Here is an 18,349-nt window from a genome sequence, read left to right as displayed (position 1 = left end):
AACATAGCTGCTGAGGTGGTGATGAGGGTACACGATGGATATGAACTATGTATCTGCAGATATTACATTGTGGCAGCAAGTGGCTTCACTAATTCACTGCGATGCAGTGTTCTTACATTTACTGCCTCACTTTCAGACCTGCTCCTTTCCAGATAGCGTTCTCTACACCAGATCCTTAGCTGTCTCTAGTCCTCCTAGATGTTGGCGTAGTGATTTATATATCTGTGATTTATGTTTCGATCTTACCCTGCTAATCTGGCGGGTTCGCTGTGATTGGCTGTATGGTCTGTCACTCAAGCTAACTTGACTAATGTGTGTTGCCTACTGTATGTGTATACAGTCAGAGACAGAGAGAGAGAGAGCGAGTGAGAGTCTTCTCTACCGCTCCGTGGGATCGTTCATTTCCTTTCATAGACGTCATTCTGTGTACATCAGCTGTTTAGTTATGTTAAGTCTCCAAAAACTGTGGGGGATGAAATGTAATTTTAGAAAAATATGGGTGTTACATCCCCCACATCCCCCACGGCTGCGACGCCCATGCTTTTCTGCCATCCAACATTTAATTGTCTGTAACCTGAGTGACCACCAAAGTCATTGTTACCGAAGCTATTTGTAAAATGGATTTAAAAAAAACTTGTGAGGAATGCTATGCATGCTATGATAAGCAGCCAGCCAACCACAGACCATGTGTCTTGCCTGACACAAGTGACCAAGGAAGTGGTGTGCGGGGAAATGAAGTCTAGTAAGTGGCTGTAAGTAAGTTGTCTTCACAGCAGGTGCACATGGCTCAGAGATGGCACCATTACGATTGATGGGCTCATCTTGTGTGGTGCCAGCATTGATGAAGGTACCAGTGTGAAAAAGACTGCTGTTGTAGCTAGTCTCTTTACATCAGCTCAGGTCTAGTTTCTAGTTAATTCTTTAACCAGAGGAGTAAGGATTACACCAACGTAAGAGCTCACATCGTACAATACTCCTACTTATTCTGCTCACACATTATGACAGTAACTTCAATACCCCAGGGCTATTCGACAGAAATGACACCTGTTCTAGGAAAAATATACTTTGCACTTGTGCATTCATTTATAGGCTGCAGTGGAATGCCACAGAGCAACATTTGGCATTGAGCTCTTTTACAGTAGACAGCCTGTTATCTGCGCGTCATTTCTGACATGAAGATTCTAACAATTTTTTTTTTCACTGGCTGTTTTCAATCAAAATATAAATAATTTGACAAATGATCAGTTGCCACTTGAAATTAGCTGTCACTTTACAGAGTCAATGTTATTATTATTATCCTATTTTTACTACTACTGTATTCGTGCTGTTGCAACAGTGCAATTTCCCCATTGTGGGACAAATGAAGGTTTTCTTTTCAATCGCTAACAAGCGCTTAGCCATTCTTCAGATACTTTTTCTAAACTCTTAACACAGATACACACCTACAAAACACAATCGGCCAAGGGTTAATTTTATTCTCAAAAACATATACAAAACATATTTTGTCAAATAAATGCTAACTCTTCGTTTCAAAATTCAATACATCTTTCACTAACACACTAACCTTAACAAAACACTGGAAATCAGACTGAAAATGAAATTATTCTTTCACATAAAAACATGTGTTTTCAGTTCACAAGGTACATGCAGTCAATCAAAGTGCACCAGGCTTAAAAATACTGTTAGCATTACAAAAACTGCATAGACTTTCATGTTTCAGTTTTACATGTATTTGCATCCACCGTTTTTACACTACATTTCTTGGTTGGGAACTGTATGTCCACATGTAATGTTCACATTCTAAAGCATTCCAGTAAAAAGTCTGGCTCAGATTGGGGGGGGGGGCATACAGTTCCCAACCAAGAAATGTAGTGTAAAAATGGTGGATGCAAATACCTGTAAAACTGAAACATAAAAGTCTATGCAGCTTTTGTGATTGGGGGACGGATCCATGCTTGGCAGTCTTCAACTGCAGTGTCCCTGCAGGCAGCATCCATGGCATCAAGGAGTGACATGTGGCTGACCTCCATGAAGAAAAAAAACTCCTCTATGGGATTGAGAACAGGTGACTAAGGAGGAAGAAAGAGACGGACCAGTCTTGGGTGGACTGGAAACCATGTTGTGATGGCTTGAGAGTGATGGAAAGCCACATTGTCCCAGGTGATGACAAAGATCCTCATGTTCTCTCCCTCCTGATCCTGCTCTGGAACCAGGTGCTATGGTGAACGTCATTCTAAAAGGCAAGAAGGCGCTCGGTATTGTAGGTCCAATCTGACATCTATGATGGATCAACCCAGTATTTCCAAGTGCTGCACACATTGTGATGTTTACCCTCTCGGTCCTGGCACTTCAGCTGTGGCCCTTTTACCTATAACTTTCCGTCCTCGCTGACGCCTTTTGGCCAGATTGAACCCTCGTCCAGACATTATTTTGTTTGTCTTTTCATGTGTACGCTCCCAAAAAACATCACCCCTCAAGGTCCTCCTTTATGTGTCAATTTCATTGAAGAATCCTCAGAACCTGCCTCTGCAATCCATTCTACAATCAGCTGTGGTTGGCCCAATTTATCCAACAAAAATGAGCTGTATGTCAATTTTTTAACTGTTTGTTAATTATCAGCTTATTTTTGAGCTGATGTGTTGTTTTTCAGCTGACATTGTTGTAGAAGTAAAGGTTTTATACTGTAGCTACGGTTTGGAATGTTGTTGTTTTTATTGTGGTGTGTTGTGTGCTAACATTTGTAAAAAAGAAAAAAATGATCCATCATTTTGGTGGTGGGTATAGCTTGTCTGTTAAGAAAATGTAAGCATTGTAGAAATGTGTTTACTGACTGCATATTGTGTGAAAACGTCATGAAATTTGTGAATGGTATGGTCACAACACACCGATGCTGTGCACGTTGTATTAAGAGTTCTGAAAATGTGACCCTTGTTTGGACAAATGCTTGTTAGCGACTGAAAAAAATTGTAATTTAATACACAAAATGCTTTGCCAGGATGTTTTTTTTAGTATTACAGCATCTAATCTTGCACTTGTGTTCTTTGAACATACAGACTGTGAAGTAATAAAGGACTACAACCCTTTAGCAGGATGGCATCAAGGTTACAAGGAAAAAAAGGTAATCAGCTTTCCAGGCTGATTGTCTGTGATCTCACACAAAATGAAAGCTTGGTGATGATTCACAATTTTATGTCCACAGGATGACCCCATGTTCTCATCAGATTCTGCAGGCTTGTGGCTGTGTAGCAGGAAAAGAGTGTAATTACAGTAATGGCTGAATTAAATGTTACAAGTCAGGAGAACAGAAATTGGTGGATACAGCCAGATGTTTTGTTGTTTATGGCCTGCCTTTCATCACACGTGATCTACGAAGAGCACACATATTGTTTCTGCTTTTGTTATGCAGAATTAATGGGCTGTTACTGACTGGAGAGTAAAAAAGAGAATTAAGAACAGTTTTCAGAAAATGTGCCTCTGTGGTCAAAGCAGCTGCCAATATAGTTTCCCCTTATAATGAATAACAATGAGTGTCTGTGCAGCTGTGAAGAAGGGGACATTTAATTTTTATTCAAACCCTGTGCCTTTTACATGTAGGGCAAATAAGCCTCTTTCTTTCCAGCTTTCTGTAGTTACACTTTTAGTGTTAAAGTCCTGTAGTGAGCTGGTTCAAACGGAAGGAAAATAAAAATAGAATCAATCAGTTTTCTCAGAAGGACGAGTACAAGAGGAAAGCAACTGGAAATTAGTGTGGAACCCTGAGCTGGATTGTGGCGCAATCACAATGTCATAGACCTTTTTCAAGTGGATATTGTACTTGTGCACATTTTTTCCCCTCAGCTGGGGTCTCTAAAGGCAGAGGTAGGCCTCATCCTCAGGACATGTATTTTTATTTTTCTATCATGTGTTATGTCTTTTTCTAGCCCAACAACAACTCCATCTTTGTCAAATGTTGCTTTTCTTTTTTCATTTTCTACCATTCAGCATCACATTGATCCTACCCTTGCTTCAATAAAAGGAGATTTTAAAACTTATTTCACTCAAACATAACACAGGTTTAGTCTCTCTGGTATTGATTTGTTTTCTTCATCTCAGCTGTAAAAAGCAGACTGTAAGCAAGTAGTAGCACTAGTAGGATGTGAATTGCTAGAAGAAAAAAAACATCCTAATGTAAATGATTTAAAATTTGATGAAATGTGCTGTCTATAGCAAGGTCAAAGAAGAAAAGCAAGCACACACAGAGTTCTTTAAGGAATGGCATTGTGTTTATATACCTGGCAGCTCCACAGTTTGCACTGCAGCTTGTTGTTGAAGAACACCCTGCACAGAGGCAAAATACAGTGAGTGCAGTGGCTGTTCAAGAGCAAATGCCTCCTTGGGAAAAGCTTTTTGCAGACACTTAAAACCTCTGGGGTTTGCAGTAGCTCATACTGAGCTACTGAAAAATAATGAATTTGCTTTGTATTTTGATCTCCTCTTAATAAAGCGATCTCAGAAGCCTGCTGTCTATTCAGCCTACATATCTTTGAGGGTTATGTGCCTTTTTGTTGTTTTGTTCCTACCTGTCAGGTAATCCTGGTTCTGAACCAAAACGCTTCTTTGCTGCATGATGCTGCTAGCTGTGTCTCTTGAAATTTGTTTCTTTTTTTTAGACTAACTTTTGGTACAATAAAATAATTTTACTGTTACTGAGACAGTCAATTCAAGAACCCCTTATGAAGCGAATGTCAGCAATTGTCATTACGTCGCCCAGTATGGCGCAGCTGGGGCCCCACCCTGAAGCCAGGCCCAGGGTTAGGGCTTGAATGCGAGCACCTCTGAACAAGTGACATGGGGCCGACCTCCTGTGGGTGGAGGCAGGAGTCGAAGGCAGTGGCCTCGGCGACCCGATCGCTGGATATGGAGACTGGCTCTGAGGACATGGACCTGGACACCTCCCTGGGGAGGTGTTCTGGGCATGTCCCTCGGGGGAGACCTTGGGGGAGACCCAGGACATGGTGGAGAGACTATGTCTCTCGGCTGGCCTGGGAACGCCTTTTTTTGTGGTAGTAAGACAGTTGCTTGGAATCTTAAAGGAGTTAAAGATCTTAAAGTTGGTACAGCAGCATAAATCATGCCTATGCTGATGTTTCTGAAAGAAAGTTTCACAGCCAAAACGATCAACCTTGAACTCCTTGGATAACTTGAAGTATTACCAGGACTCTGATTGGACTCCAGCAAAACTTGACATTTTCTGCCTCCACTGAATCCAAAAACTATACAAAAGAAGCCCTTTAGAAATGGTTGCATTTGTATAATAGATGCAGCCTGGTCTCAGTGGAGTGAACTCCAGGGTGGAAAGCCTTTGTTGACAGAAGAAATAGAGTGTGATGAATAGCTTTAAACCACATTGCATTCAAGTTTGCCTAACAAACTATCTATGGAAAATCTGTGAATGGTGAAAATAGTTTTCCTGCATCTTTGAATACTGATCAGCCTGCTGCTGTTACCTAGTCTTACATTTTATCTTCTCTACCCTCACAAATTCATCTTTCCTCTTTGCACTTCATCCCCTAAATGTTGGGGATAACAAATAAACAAATGATAAAGGCCCAGCTGAAGCAAACCTATCTCTAGATACCATTTGGCTTATCTGTATAAAATTATCAGTTTTGGCAGCCTTGACAAAAACAGGGGGGAGGCATCCTTTTCTCTGGCGAACCATTGTTATCTTCCTGTTTTGAAAACAATTCTTGATCCAGGTACATATACATCCTTTAATTCTTACAATGTCTGACTGAATGAAAAACGATTCTTTTCAGGGCTCCTTTTCATTGTTCCTTTTTTTTTTTTTTTATTCCAATACTCGTCTCCAAACTCGTCTCTCTCACAAATCAGTAAAATGGTGATGTGACAAAATCTGATTAGCAAAACGCTAATCAGATAATATAGTTCTACCAAAGTCCCCCTCAATATTAAAGGCACACCACAGTGAAACAACGCCACACTACTACAATGCACAGAGAACCAATTCACGACTTATTGCGGCCAGCAGACACAAGAGTCTGAGTTTTACAGCAGCTTCATATCGCTCCTTCCCCTCTTTTTCTTCTTCTAGCCCACACAAAGTTAGTTTTGTTAAACTGAAAAAAACTGAAAACTTAAACATCAATCAATCTTAATCAATCATTTTTAAAGCCAGGAGAGCCAGGAGCCAGGAGCCAGTGGGCGTGTAGAACCTGCACACATGCCTGGGCGGGCAAGCAGAAAGAAGTGTTGTGTAGTGTTGTATACAGTCAACAGGAAATCGATTAGATATAAGTCATGAGCGAAATTTAGATGGGGCAAGTAGATTTAGGAAGGACCCTGTTATTGTAAGGATAATTAGGCAACATTGGACATTTTATTGGTATGTGCACTGTTGAACTGGAAATGTCGCCTCAACATACACTTCTGGTCATTTTATTTCAAAGATGGCAAAAAACCAAAAGCAACCTCAGCCTCAGAAATAGTACTAAAAGTGAAGCTTACTTTAAATTAAAGTTACAATGTTTCTTATATGATACAAAAACAATAAAACATTTAAAAGTAGATGCTTCCATAAAATACATGATCAGCCCCCAAAACCCTGATCAGAGCTTCTCTAATAGGTTGGCAGTGGTCTTCTAGCATCTTTCTGTTTTTCCTTCCCCTGACAATGAATGAAACTATGAACCTGACAAATGCCACCATCCCATCCTTCCCATGAGCTGTTCTACCTTTTGGGGCCGTTTCTTCCTGCTTGACAAGTTGTTCCTTTTTTGAAAGAGCTTAGGATGCTGTAGATCACAATACCTAACAATTATCTTTTGTTGCAGAGGAGCATGGTGTCCTACAGGCTCATATTTGTCTGCATTTTGGCTGTTTTGGATCAGGTCCAAACTTTAGAGAAGTCTTCAGGAGAGTGCTTTATTAACACCACTAATGGAACTGGCTGTAATAGATAAGTGACCCAGGATTTTCCATTCATAGACCAATGTGACCAATTTTTAGAGTGACTGAAGCTGTAAAAAATGCTTTTGTCACTCATAAAGTATAGCTGCTAAAAAAAAGTTCTGGTTGCTTTTGTCCCTCAAACCGCGAGAAATAGTAATCTTTGATTTTGCTTATCCATATACAGGGCACGTATCCTTTTAGTTCATGCAGCTTGACAGCCTCCAAAACAAAAATTCTCACACATTTTTATCAACTCAGCAGTGACACCTCGTCCCAGACCAGAGCTTTTTTGTGGTGATCTCTAAAAGCAAAAAGAGTCGGATCATACAACACCGGGGGGCCAGAGATGGCAGCAATCAACTTCATTTTGATAGGAATTAAAGTACAGTAACCAAAGTTTCCGAGTATATTCCCCAAGATCCACGCAAGTGGAGAACGTCTACATTCCAATTGGTTGTCATTGTTTTATGCGTCATAGCTAATATGCATAAAGTTCAGCCATCTTCATTTAGTCGCTCTAGTAACTCAACTTTTGTAGCTCGCCGCTTTTGTAGCTTTAGTCGCTTCTGTCACTCTTGCCCATAGAAAGTGAATTACTTCTGGCAATTAAACAGATTTAGTCGCTTTGAACTGAGAAATGAGAAATACTCTGAGTTTGAGACACTCAGTATAAGTGGGGCTTTTATCATGATTGAGCTTACGGGTTAAGCCAAATTGTTGCCTGTAATATAAACTGAAGCAAATGCATGCTGAAAAAATGGAGTATTTGCTCTCTTCAATTTACTGTGGCAGTACTGTATGACTGTTGCTTGTTTGTTTACAAGATAACATAATTTAGACAATGAAGACAAGCTCTGAAAGGATGAACACCATCATGTGAAGTGTGTCCTGAATTTACATGCAAATGAAAAACCAGTCTTTGTGACTGTTGCAGGTCGTGATTTCTCATTTGTCACGTTTTTTGAAAAACTGAAGCTTTTGCTGTACAGTACATGCTGCTTTTAGGGGTCAAACAAGGAACATTCTGCTCTCCTTTTTTTTTTGATAGCATATCACATTATGTATCACCTGTAGAAAAGCGCTCCAGGTCTGTCTCACGCTCTTGCCAACCAAAGTGCCACCTTCATGCCTTCAGTGCATTTTTGGTGCAGCTGGTTTTGAATGAAACAAAACAGCAGAATCTGCAGACTGTTTCTACTGAAACACTTTTTTTCTGCTATGATATAAAAAGCCTTGGTGCAAAAACAAGTTTAGAAATGTTGGTTAAGGGAAGATACATTCTCTCCTCACAACCTATTGTGGACAACAACAACAAAACTATAATTGTTAGAATAATAAATTGTGCCATGCACTTAATCTGAAGTAATCCTACAGTAATATTAAGTGACAAAAATATATATATACATATAATATGGACAGCTTCCACTGGACAACGACATAGCTAGCAGACATCTGCACAACAACACACTCCCAGGCAGCTATAAGTAACATGGCAGTCTGTTCACACGTGACGTGTTAATTACATTTTAGCCAACTTTAATGAGGCAAACACTAAAGCTTACATAAGCATACAAATGCTACCCAGCTAACTAACGTTTATCGGAGGCTAGCTGAGCTAATAAACACATGAGATAGCTACAGATAAAGATAATTTAATTTTCTTCAGATGAGGCTGAAATTGCAGCTTTGGGGCCCCCTGGTGGCTCAGAGGCTCTATGCATTTGCATAGTCCGCATATACCAATAAACGACTGCATGCAATTGTTATTTGAAATAAATGCTGAAGTTTGAAAGTTTTGAATAGTTTGATTTTTAACCTAAAGAAAAAATTCTTGATCTTGTGAAAATCTTGTGAAATGTGAAAAACCCGAGAAAATCATTGAAGGACCTTTATTCTTTAATGATTTTACAGTTCCTCCTGCTGCCCCAAGAAAGCCTGAAGCATCCTGAGAGATTTACACCACAATATCTATTTGAAATGCTTCCTTCAGGCAGATGCTTTAGATTTCAATCTGAGCACTTACAAACAAAACAATAGTTTTTACTCAAAAGCCATGGCTGCACTAAGCACTGCAAAGTTCAATATTTAGTAAGAATTGTGTATCCATGTTCACTTTGACAGATTGTTTGTTTTATTTATTTATATATATATATATATATATATATATATATATATATATATATATATATAATCTGGAGTCTATATATATATATATATATATATATATATATATATATATATATATATAGACTCCAGATTTAAAAAAAAAAGTAATCAGACAATCTTTTTTCCCTGGTAGTCAAGAGGATATAGGAGCTCTGGAGCTCTGTTATGATGACGCAAACATTTGGAACAGACGTCACAGGATACTTAGTCAACCAATCACATCGCTTTAAAGGTTAAAAAAAACAGCAGTACACTACGCTTCTCTTCTGCGCAGACTCACATACAGAGGAAGAGCCAGGGCTCACTTCCCACAGAAGATTTCCCGTCTTCATTAAAAGGTAAAACTATCAATATTTTGAATAGTTTATAGTCTCTTTGAATGGTCGTAAGTGTAGATAACGTTTTCATCTTTCACGGTCTATAAGTACAGTATCAATGAACCGCCGTGATGATTTTTCTGGGTTTTAATTGTGTTGTTATGCTAACCGGCGAAAGCTAGCTAATGCCGCTAACGTTACCAAATAGTAGTTAGCTTGGCACCTTCCTCTAAAAGCTAACGTCAGCTTTTGTTTCATTTAGCCCCACTGGCTCCGGTCGTTTGACATATCGGCCGATCACATTCAGACATCCGCGTTTCTGAAGTTTTTGAGACTCGGATCTTTAATAAAAGCATTAAACAGCTGAATTTTGATCATCATATCATTATATCTATCTCGAAAGAATTAAATGACAAGTGAACGCCGACTTTACCCACACTAAAAAACCGAGCTTTATCGGTGGTAAAGCTCCATTTCAATTTCCCTTTTCAGAGGCTAAAAGAAGCACTTCTAGTGAATGAGCGAATTTAATGTCTATGTTTTGTACTTGGAATGTGAAGCATAAACCTTCGTTCCTGTTGATCTGATAAAAGACATGGATTATGTATAGTACATACATGCATATAATATATAATCGTATCTGTATATGGTTATCTCTGTTCTTTTCCTCAGCTCTTAGGAGCTCAGCATCACCAGTAAAGCTGTATAAGCATCGGATTGACGTGACTGAAGGCGTGTTGTACGGGGAGCTGCCTGCTGAAATCGCCATGAGTTACAAACCCATTGCTCCTGCACCATCTGGCTCCAATCACACTCCTCCAGGTATATCAAGATCACAAAGGTCAACCGGACTAGTCACATCTCTGTGTATAAATGCTGGCACCATGACCATGGAAAATAATTATAGTCCAACAGTCTGATCACCATCATAAATCTGTTTTAGAGTAGCCAGTGCTGAAGTGCAAGTAACCATAGCAACGCTATGTGATCAGCATGCTAAGATCATTGTTACAGTGACTGATTAGTGTGGACCTGCTCACCACATTAGGGGAAGAACATTAAATAAATCTTTGTCTGAGATGTAGCTTTGGGTTAAGTGTCCTGCCTGGGGGCTCATCAGGGATCAAACTGTCAAAATAAGAAGTGGCCAGAGCCAACCATAAATATTTCAGAAGGAAGGTTTTAAGTCCAGATTATAGTGTGTTTTATTTGTCCTCTTCTTGTGTCCAGGGTCTTCTGTGCCCTCTCCATCCCTCCCCTCATCGTCCAACTTTAGACCAGTATTTAGTGACTTCGGCCCACCCTCCATGGGCTTTGTTCAGGTATGTGTGCAGTAGTCACATTCACATTTTTGTAATACTGCTTTTATACTAATACCTGCTGAGCAGATGAATACAAAATGTGGAAACAGTTTCAAAGCACTTTTAAAATGCATGCTGTTTTCTTTTTACAATAGTGAAGACAGACCTTGTTCTTGTTATATTTTAGGTTAGTTATTGAGGAGAAAAAAGGTCAAAGTACAGTCAACAACACATCTGTGCTGTACTGATGAAGAACAATAAATATTGACTGTGCTGTAAGGCTGTTACTGTGAGGTGAATGCAGGCATATGATGGGATAGCCAAGGGGATAGCTGAGTCCTTACTTGATTAAAGTGTAAAATACACTTCTGTTCCAATAATTTGAAACCGTAGAAGAGAAGACTGGGCTTTAATACATCATGGCGAGCATGACGGTCAGATGGGAACAAGCGTTATGAGGCAAATTAATCAACATATCAAAAACACTAATTTTGTTTTAATACTGTATGATGATAGATATGATAGAGCACTGTTCCATATCAGGAGACCACACTTTTCATTGTTTTCACTACATGTGTGATTTGACATGACAGCTATGACAAGTCTTGATGGAATTTTTTTTCCAATTCCAAACATGTCTGTGGAAAAACACACCAACAGCCTGTCAAAGTGTCTCAAGGGTCCACCTACAGTGAGCTTCTGTCTGTCATTGAAGAGATGAGCCGTGAGATCAGGCCCACATACGCTGGGAGCAAAAGCGCCATGGAGAGGCTAAAGAGAGGTATATTTGATTTGTCAAAAGTGGCAGCTAGAGTCATTTTTTTCTTGTGTACAAGAGTGATTAATCCAGTCTGTGGGATGATTTGGGGTTTCCTACTGTACTTCTTGTTACTTGTATTATGCAAATGAGACCTCAGGAAGTATGACAACCTTTTTTTGCTCTCTAATGAGGACAAGTCCATATTTTTTGTTTTGGTTTGTTAGATTTCCTTCTATTAAAATGACCCTGTGTCTGTCTTATTCAGGTATAATCCATGCCCGAGCACTTGTCAGGGAGTGTCTTGCAGAGACTGAGAGAAGTGCCCGCACATAACCCTTTGGAAAAGATCCCTCCACCTGACACTTTCCCTCTTAGAAGCCTGTCCACACCATGCTTCCTATTGTACGTTTTACACCCATTTTTTATCCTCCCATTTTCAGCTTTATTTGCTGGCTATTTATAGGTGCATTATGTTCTGTGTCCTCTCTTCAATGCATTTCACCATGCTCAATTTGTTGACTAACTTTCTGCGACCTGTGAGGTGTATGCAAAACAAAGTTTTGTACCTATTTTAAAAAAGTGGTTGGGAATTTCAGCGTATTTTTAAGCCAAGCTGTGGGTTAAAGTTTTAGTAAAATTAATGGGAATGTTTATATTCTTCTTTAATTATAATGGCAATTTTTTTTAATGATAAAGTCAATTGAGAAACTGCACCAATCCTGTTTCCTAGTCTGTAATTTTAACATCACTCAGCTATATTGTTTTTGATAACCTGGACATCTTGAACATACACTTTTCCATGTACCCGTGCTTTGTTTCTTATCAGATTTTCTAGCATCATAAACAGACATTAGATGTTTCTCATTCCCAACAACTTGTACATCTCAAGTCAGTTTGTTAGTATGGAAATTTTGTAAACCAGATTTTTGCAGTTCGGTATGTATATCTTAATTAAAAAACGGAAAAAGAATACACCTTGTGTTTTTCTTTGTGTAATGACTTTGGGGTTTATAAGTAGGGTTATATTTGGCTGCACATATCAGGAATGAGATGATATGTCTGTTTAGGAAAAGCTTTTTTTTTAAGTGAGCCTTCAGAAGAAAATGAGTAGTACGACAAAAAAAAACTGATCACAGTCTAATTTCTAAATTAAATTCAGGGCACAGAGTGTATCGATGGCGCTCAATCAACAAGACAACACATTTTCAAATTGTTTGGTTTTCAAGACCGGGGATAAACATTTATTTTCAGTTACAATTTAATAACATCTCACTTCAGACAGGCTCAAGCTAACTGCTTCGCATGAAGACTAATGAGTAGCTCTTTCTAAGCAAGTGAAGGAGAGTGGATTTTTTGCTGAGTACATTTAGACAAAAACATTACATAATAATTACATACATAAAATAAGATACATAGGAGAAACAAAATACAACACAAGCCTGTGTTTTTTTTATCATGATTGTCACAGACAATTCGGTTCCACGTCCCACCTACCACAGTAATGTTGCTTCTGCTGTGACCTGTATATTTTAAAAAAATTAAAAAAGGGAGGGGGTCTGGCGGTGCAAGGCAGAGGTGTATATGTAAGTACACACCGTCCCTTGTGCAAAAAAGAAAATTAAAAAAAATCTTTCTGAAGGGAGAGTGTTTTTCAGGATTGCATTATAGGCTTTCTTTGCTGTATAAGTTTCACATAAATCAGAGCTTTCCTGGCAGAAAGCCCTGTGAAAGCTGGTGCTGAGCATTCTTTGGGATGCACACTTCAGGTAGTGAATCATTTACGGAGAGTGTATCTGGAATACAGAGCCCCCTTATGTCAAGAATAAAATGCAATGAATTAATGTTTCCGCCGTCCAATTGAGGCTTTCTGCAGGGTCCAGTAAATCATGTCAACATGTTCTGATCAAAGCCTAAGAGTGTGAGAGTTTAGAGGAATAAGTCAGGAATGCAAATCACCTTTGTGTGTATGTACTAAGGAGAGCAGGATGGTGTGCTTGGCTTGGGCGCATGATGAAACGAAAACACCTCTGTCTTGAAATTCATAGGCATCCTCTTGTATCAAACTCATTAAGAGCTTCAACTCTGTGAGGAGGAAGAGAAGACAGACATTTCAATCAAACTCTTTTCACATAGCAAACTCTATTCCACACCAAATAAGCAGGGAAAAACTGAAACAGGACTGACTGTAGTGGCAGTGGCTGGTGGTGAGTTGTAGCCAAACAGGCCCTTGTAGCGACCCTTATCCTCCCTCTCCTTGGTGCGGATCCTTTCCTCCATGGCCCTCAGCTCCTTGGCCACTGATGGCCCCAGAGAAGGGTCCAGCTCTACCACCTTGTCGAAGTCTGCTCGGGCCTCCTTCTCATTCCACACTGCAGAATGGGCTTTGGCCCGCTTGTAGTAGGCCTTTACATTATCTGCCAGAAAGGGGAAAAAGAAGACATAACTAGAAATACTACAGTTACGAGAGTAGCATTTTCTGTCTGAGTTAAAGAACATTTTTTTGAAATGGCTTTGATTCTGTCTGCAAAAGGACAATGGCCCAATGCATTCTGTTCCAAGTCTGTCTACCTTGTTTTTTTTTGTTAGCATAAAGGAATTTTACAGGCCTGAATCTGTCTTTTCTCTGGCCATGGTTTAACAAACTGCCACGTTCTATTCAGAGGTAAAATATCACCAAATCACCGACCTGTGGCAGTAGCATATAGCAGTAAGAGTTTTAGTCCGGATAGATAAATGAAATAAAATGAATCCAGGTATATTAATTTAGTATTCATTGTATGTAGTAGTAGTACTGGAACTCCCCTAAGGTATTCTGACACATTGCTCCAAAAAATTACTGTTTATCCCGCAAAGATTATTTACTATCAGTCGTACTGCCAGTCTGGGTAAACATATCTCATTGTTCAGCTGCTGTTTACACTGATGTCCAATAACAATCTAAAGAAAGTGATATAGCCTACACAAAGAGAGCAACAACATATACTGGCAGGGTACGGTGCCAGAACAAGCCACAAGAACAGCTTCAGTACACCTTAGCTGAAATTTACTGTAGGGAAGAACAGTGTCCAACAACAACATGTTAATGTTTATACACGGTGGCTATATATGCTTATATATATATAGTATATATATATATATATATATATATATATATATATATATATATATATATATATATATATATATATATATATATATATATATACTTGGGTTCTGTTTCAATTTTTCCCCACACAAAAACCACAATCTATAGTAATAACAAAGTCCCTGTGAAGCACCAACACAAAGCTTTACCCTCATATTTGAAGACCAAGGAGGAGCAGTGTTCAATAACTTCGTAGTACTGGCCCTGGCGTAACAGACATTGACAGTAGTTGAGAAGCAATGGTGTGATCATTTGGTCCAATTTAACCCATGCTTCATCTCCAGGGTGCTCCTGAAATAAAAGGCCACACAGAAGTGTTAAGAGATGCCTGCATTCACTGTATGACGATGTATTCATGCACACTACAACACAATAAGAATGATTAACTCTCTTCTAACCTTCATCTGTAGACTTTTTAAGCAGGCAATGCCATTGTAGTACTTCTCTGTGGCTTCCTTAATTTTCCCTTCTTTGAAGAGCGTGTTACCCTCTTCATGCATGTGTGGCACAAGATCAAGTTTCTCTTTATCTGTCATGGCCCACACATCTAGCTGGAATGATCCGGGACAGAGAACCTGAGCAGACAAGCAGACCAAAGATCAGCAGCAGCAGCAGCAAAAATGTAGGCGTTCCCAGTAACACACTGCAGTTCTGTATGATTCACACAGGTTTTATACAGAATGCTTTTTAACAAAAGCATTCTGTATAAAAAAATATTATTTAATTAAACTAACAACCAACAACAAGTACAGCCAAAGCTATCTAAATCAGAAAAAAAGAATCAAATGATAACAACAACATACATTTATTTTTTCATCAAATAATGCAATACAGGCTAACTCTCTTGTTGCATAGACAAAACAGAGGCCTACTCTGAGTAAGGAAAAACTCCAGCAGTGTTGTAAAACTTGCTCACCTCCAGCATCTCGATGGTGAAGACAAGAGGCTGTGGACTGGCCTGAAGGTGATCCAGGTCTTTGTGGCCCAAGGAGTGATGAGAGTGAATCTGGGCAATTCCGCAGCAGTGTCTCTGGCCTTCAAGAGGGTCCTTACCAGCACTTATGTTTCTCAGGGACTGGGAGACGAGGGGGTACAGTGCTGTGTGCTGAGGACACAGAAAGAGATACAATCAGCAATGTGGAATAAAAAAAATAAACAGGCGGGTTATTAAATCCAGCTTCTCCAGATTACTAACCTTAGTATCACAGGTAAATTCTGCAAGTTCTCCTTGTTTCATAGTGATGACGATTCTCTCCCACACAGCTAGTTTAAACTTCTTGCCCAGAATGAGCTCCATAGGTTTGCTATGTCCCCCCATAGTTCTGGAGTCATCCAGCACGGTGCCATCACACAGGCTGGTGCGGTAGTGAAAGACTACCTGGATGTGAAGGCATAAACACAGACAGACTGATCAGCTGTTTGCTACTTTGCTACTACCAAGTCTTCCTATCTAAAAAGGATGGGTCAGATTGCATTCTTTGATGCGCTCCGAGATCGTTGTGACTCTCAAGTATGAATAAATAAAGTTTATTTCAAACTGTATGGAACAACAGTAAGAGAACAGCTCGAGCTCGGTGCAGCTGAATCTTCGTTTAGCAGAAACAACAGAGAAACCTTCACTTTTTGACAGGCCTGGATACCGTCTGCATTCAGTGATATTCTGACCAATAACAGCAAGGGAAAGGTGATTGACAGGCCAAAAGGACGAATCAGCATTCAAAAACACAGGCCATCCTGTCCCGCCCTATATTTTCCATCAGATGAAAAAAAACAGAAGCATTTTTTTCACCCAGATTAAAAAATACAAACTGGACCTAAACTACACCGTATCACCACCCTAACCACACCTAACAAGCGCATTCGCGGTGTTTTACAGACGAAATATCATATTACATGACGTTAATCTGCCTCACTGAGTCTGGTGTGTTAGCAAAGATATAACCACTGATAGCATTAGCTAGCGTGCCTCGTCGGATACATGGAAATATTCGGAGAACTCGGCTCTATCACTGTCCAGATAACGCTGTAGTTGTACCTTAGTTCCATTGGGGAATGTTGACAGCTCTCCTTTACCAGGGCTGATCAATTTCTTCCTTATTCCTTCTTCGAGGAGCTTGTGTGCCTCTTCCTCCATCCTTGACCGCGTCTCAGCTGCCGACAAATGCCGATTTTTGCCGAACCCAGTCGTTTCGTAACACGTCACTCCGAGCTTCCGGCGTCTTTACAGTACCACAAGATTACTAGCACAACATGCAAAACATTTACATAAAATACATTTAATAAGAAGTTATAAGACTTTGCATTTACATACGATTACAGAAAACAATAATTATACTTGCATAAGGTTCTATTACTTAGTACATGTTCATGTATGTCTACCTTACTGACATCAGTGTGGCTCTTGTGGTGGAAATGTTCAATTGTTTGTTTATTGTTTGTTTTTATTTTATTGTTTCCACATGCAGTTAAAATAAGCTACTGACAAAACGGTCCAGTATTCACTCTGGTTCAGACTGTTGCTCTGACACTTTCTCACTTTGTTGTCTTTGAGCAAACAAAGAAACTAAATAGCAGACAAGCTCCTCTTTAGTTCATTTGTTGGCCCTGCCATAACATCTGTTGAGAGAATAACAAGCTACATAGCTCCCTGTTATTGTTAGATAACTTCAAGCTGCTATTGTGACATACCTTTGCCCCTTTAACCCAGTCATTACACATGCAGAGCCCGAAGTTTGGGCTGACAAATAGGCTACACAATTCTTCCACTACTTGCAAATTAGAGACTTTGTATGGGGAAAATATATTGCTACTTTCCTTCCACTGATTTATATACTGAGATAATGAACAGATATAATGTCGTATATGGATATACTGATGGATATACTCACATGTATCATGCATGCAACAGTAGGGGAATGATTTATGGATATCAGCTAAAGAAAGGGGTTCACTCATTATTCAAGGACTTAATACAATTTAAAGTACTGCATCCCCTACATGATGCACTAAGATCCCTCTTTATTTTATATACACTATATTTATATACATTACCCTTTTTATATACATTATAAAAGGTCTCCTTCTCCTTCACAGTGTCGTCATTTAATCAATGCTAATTTTTGATCAAAAATAAAATATCTGAGCATTACAGAGCAGAGTATAAACTGAATAATCCATATACGCCATGCAAAGCTACAGAGAAAAGACATGCAGGGAGATTTAATGGATTTCACTGAAAGGTCTGATAAAAGCACTTTGTTATTTTTATATTTCCATCATACTTCAGATATGAACAGATCAAAGGCATCAGGTTCTCTCATACAGTATAAGAGGAGCTTGTATGTTCTCACTTGTTGTCCTTATTACCATTAAATGATCAGGCACTGCGGTCCTTAAAAAGAGCAGTTTGCCCCACTGCAGTCCTTTAAATAAAACAGAAATGTCACTATGTCTCAAAAAAAATTACCACTCAGGAATACTGTGGCTCTACATCCTACTGAGATGATAACTACCTGGGACTGAGAAACTAAAGCAGGACTTTATTTCAAGGTTCCCTGGGTGTTCAAGCTACAATTGAAGAACCATTAAAGTGAGAAAAAGTAGTGACATTTCATGAAAATGAAAGCATTCCTGTCTTATTAGAAGCTGTGTATAAATCTGTTAGAACGGAAAAATGCATTACGAGAGAAGGCACAAAACAAACCCATTA

The 18,349-nt window shown here is 39.2% G+C and overlaps 2 protein-coding genes across 3 annotated transcripts; one reads left to right on the top strand and one right to left on the bottom strand.

Annotated features, from left to right (window-relative positions):
• Positions 1–9,355: 9,355 nt before the first annotated feature.
• cdk2ap2 (cyclin dependent kinase 2 associated protein 2) lies at positions 9,356–12,465 on the top strand. Its single transcript, XM_028404507.1, has 5 exons — positions 9,356–9,455; positions 10,107–10,256; positions 10,665–10,756; positions 11,396–11,516; positions 11,761–12,465. The coding sequence occupies exons 2-5, from the start codon at positions 10,202–10,204 to the stop codon at positions 11,826–11,828; spliced, it is 336 nt and encodes a 111-aa protein (XP_028260308.1). The 5' UTR covers positions 9,356–9,455; positions 10,107–10,201; the 3' UTR covers positions 11,829–12,465.
• A 240-nt stretch (positions 12,466–12,705) lies between these two features.
• On the bottom strand, positions 12,706–16,815 carry aip (aryl hydrocarbon receptor interacting protein). 2 transcript variants are annotated; one of them, XM_028416759.1, is made up of 7 exons: positions 16,676–16,815; positions 15,836–16,018; positions 15,557–15,745; positions 15,039–15,215; positions 14,790–14,931; positions 13,680–13,909; positions 12,706–13,577 (listed from the first exon to the last, which is right to left on the bottom strand). In XM_028416759.1, exons 1-7 carry the CDS (start codon positions 16,772–16,774, stop codon positions 13,572–13,574), a joined length of 1,026 nt encoding a protein of 341 aa, XP_028272560.1. In that variant the 5' UTR covers positions 16,775–16,815; the 3' UTR covers positions 12,706–13,571. The 2 variants fall into 2 exon arrangements, with proteins under 2 accessions (XP_028272560.1, XP_028272568.1); XM_028416767.1 differs by lacking the exons at positions 12,706–13,577; positions 13,680–13,909 and adding an exon at positions 13,962–14,600 and having other exon boundaries at positions 14,698–14,931.
• Between the last annotated feature and the right edge of the window lie 1,534 nt (positions 16,816–18,349).

Source organism: Parambassis ranga, chromosome 1 (assembly GCF_900634625.1).
Source record: "Parambassis ranga chromosome 1, fParRan2.1, whole genome shotgun sequence".
Classification (NCBI taxonomy): domain Eukaryota; kingdom Metazoa; phylum Chordata; class Actinopteri; family Ambassidae; genus Parambassis; species Parambassis ranga.
The sequence above is the reverse complement of the archived record's forward strand: the minus strand, read 5'-3'. Positions and strand labels throughout refer to the sequence as shown.

Bases quoted from the DNA above. Each gene is read 5' to 3' on its own strand.
- cdk2ap2 (XM_028404507.1), top strand. From the start codon at position 10,202: ATGAGTTACAAACCCATTGCTCCTGCACCATCTGGCTCCAATCACACT. The intron at 10,257-10,664 runs GTATATCAAGAT...TCTTGTGTCCAG, and splicing joins CTCCAATCACACTCCTCCAG to GGTCTTCTGTGCCCTCTCCA. The intron at 11,517-11,760 runs GTATATTTGATT...TGTCTTATTCAG, and splicing joins CATGGAGAGGCTAAAGAGAG to GTATAATCCATGCCCGAGCA.
- aip (XM_028416759.1), bottom strand. From the start codon at position 16,774: ATGGAGGAAGAGGCACACAAGCTCCTCGAAGAAGGAATAAGGAAGAAA. The intron at 16,019-16,675 runs GTACAACTACAG...CTTCACATCCAG, and splicing joins CATTCCCCAATGGAACTAAG to GTAGTCTTTCACTACCGCAC. The intron at 14,932-15,038 runs GTTAGAAGAGAG...CTTTTATTTCAG, and splicing joins TAAAAAGTCTACAGATGAAG to GAGCACCCTGGAGATGAAGC.